The sequence below is a fragment of the Mandrillus leucophaeus genome, unplaced genomic scaffold, assembly GCF_000951045.1.
Source record: "Mandrillus leucophaeus isolate KB7577 unplaced genomic scaffold, Mleu.le_1.0 Scaffold348, whole genome shotgun sequence".
Classification (NCBI taxonomy): Eukaryota; Metazoa; Chordata; class Mammalia; order Primates; family Cercopithecidae; genus Mandrillus; species Mandrillus leucophaeus.
The window spans coordinates 2,737,373-2,738,343 of NW_012103676.1; the positions used below are offsets into that span (position 1 = coordinate 2,737,373).

Here is a 971-nt window from a genome sequence, read left to right on the forward strand (position 1 = left end):
ATTTTTTCTTTTTTTTAAGATGGGGTCTCACGTGTTGCCCAGGCTGGTCTCGAACTCTTGGACTCAAGCAATCCACCCGCCTTGACCTCCCAAACTGCTGGGATTACGGGCATGAGTCTGCACCCAGTCTAACAAAGGAATTTAATTAAGGCTTTATACCTTTGAGAGAAGAAAAATAATTAAATATTATTACCATAGCAATGCATACTAATTAGGAAAATCAGTCTGAACAGCAGACCTTTCAGAGATTAGGGGTTATTTTCCCAATTCATAGTTTACATAATTCCTTTCTATAGTTTATATAACTCTTAACACCTGCCATTCAGTCACCTTTGTAACTATCATTTTTAACATGCACATTCTCAGTTTATTCTTTACTTACCGAGTTCCATTTACCTTGGAAGTAAAAACGTTTTTGCCAAATTCTTGCAGCTGTCTCGATCAGCAAATAGTTAAATACACCCTAGATTAAATACTTTATATAAATGAATTAATAATATCTACCAAGTCACATATGATCTGTTTTTTGTTGTTGTTATTGTTGTTTTGGTTTTTTTGCAGATACGTAAAGAAGGGAGAGGTAACTATAGCACAGATCAGCTGTGTGTTCTTGACAATGTGAAAATGAATTTGAGAAGATTTATTGCTTATCAAGAAACTGTTGAGAAAAGACTGACTTCTTAATCCCAAAAAGAAACAGTTCTTCCCCCAAAGTATTCGATGCTCAGAATACTAAAAGGTTTTCTTTGAATGTGTATGTTTCTGAAGGGCATCTGGTAATGCTTACATTCTGTACATTCTGTAAAAACTTCAAAACCTGGCCGGGCGTGGTGGCTCACGCCTGTAATCCCAGCACTTTGGGAGGCCCGGGTGGGTGGATCACTTGAGGTCAGGAATTCAAGACCAGCCAGGCCAACATGGTGAAGCTCCATGCATGAGCATGGTGGCAAATGCCTGTAATCCCAGCTACT

The 971-nt window shown here is 38.4% G+C and overlaps 1 protein-coding gene across 1 annotated transcript in view; it reads left to right on the forward strand.

Annotated features, from left to right (window-relative positions):
• HEATR3 (HEAT repeat containing 3) overlaps nucleotides 1–754 on the forward strand; it is a 68,253-nt gene extending 67,499 nt beyond the window's left edge. The window contains exon 15 of the mRNA XM_011989152.1: nucleotides 562–754. Within this exon, the coding sequence (XP_011844542.1) occupies nucleotides 562–684 (123 nt within the window). The 3' untranslated portion in view covers nucleotides 685–754. The remainder of the gene's footprint in view (nucleotides 1–561) is intronic.
• Nucleotides 755–971: the final 217 nt, after the last annotated feature.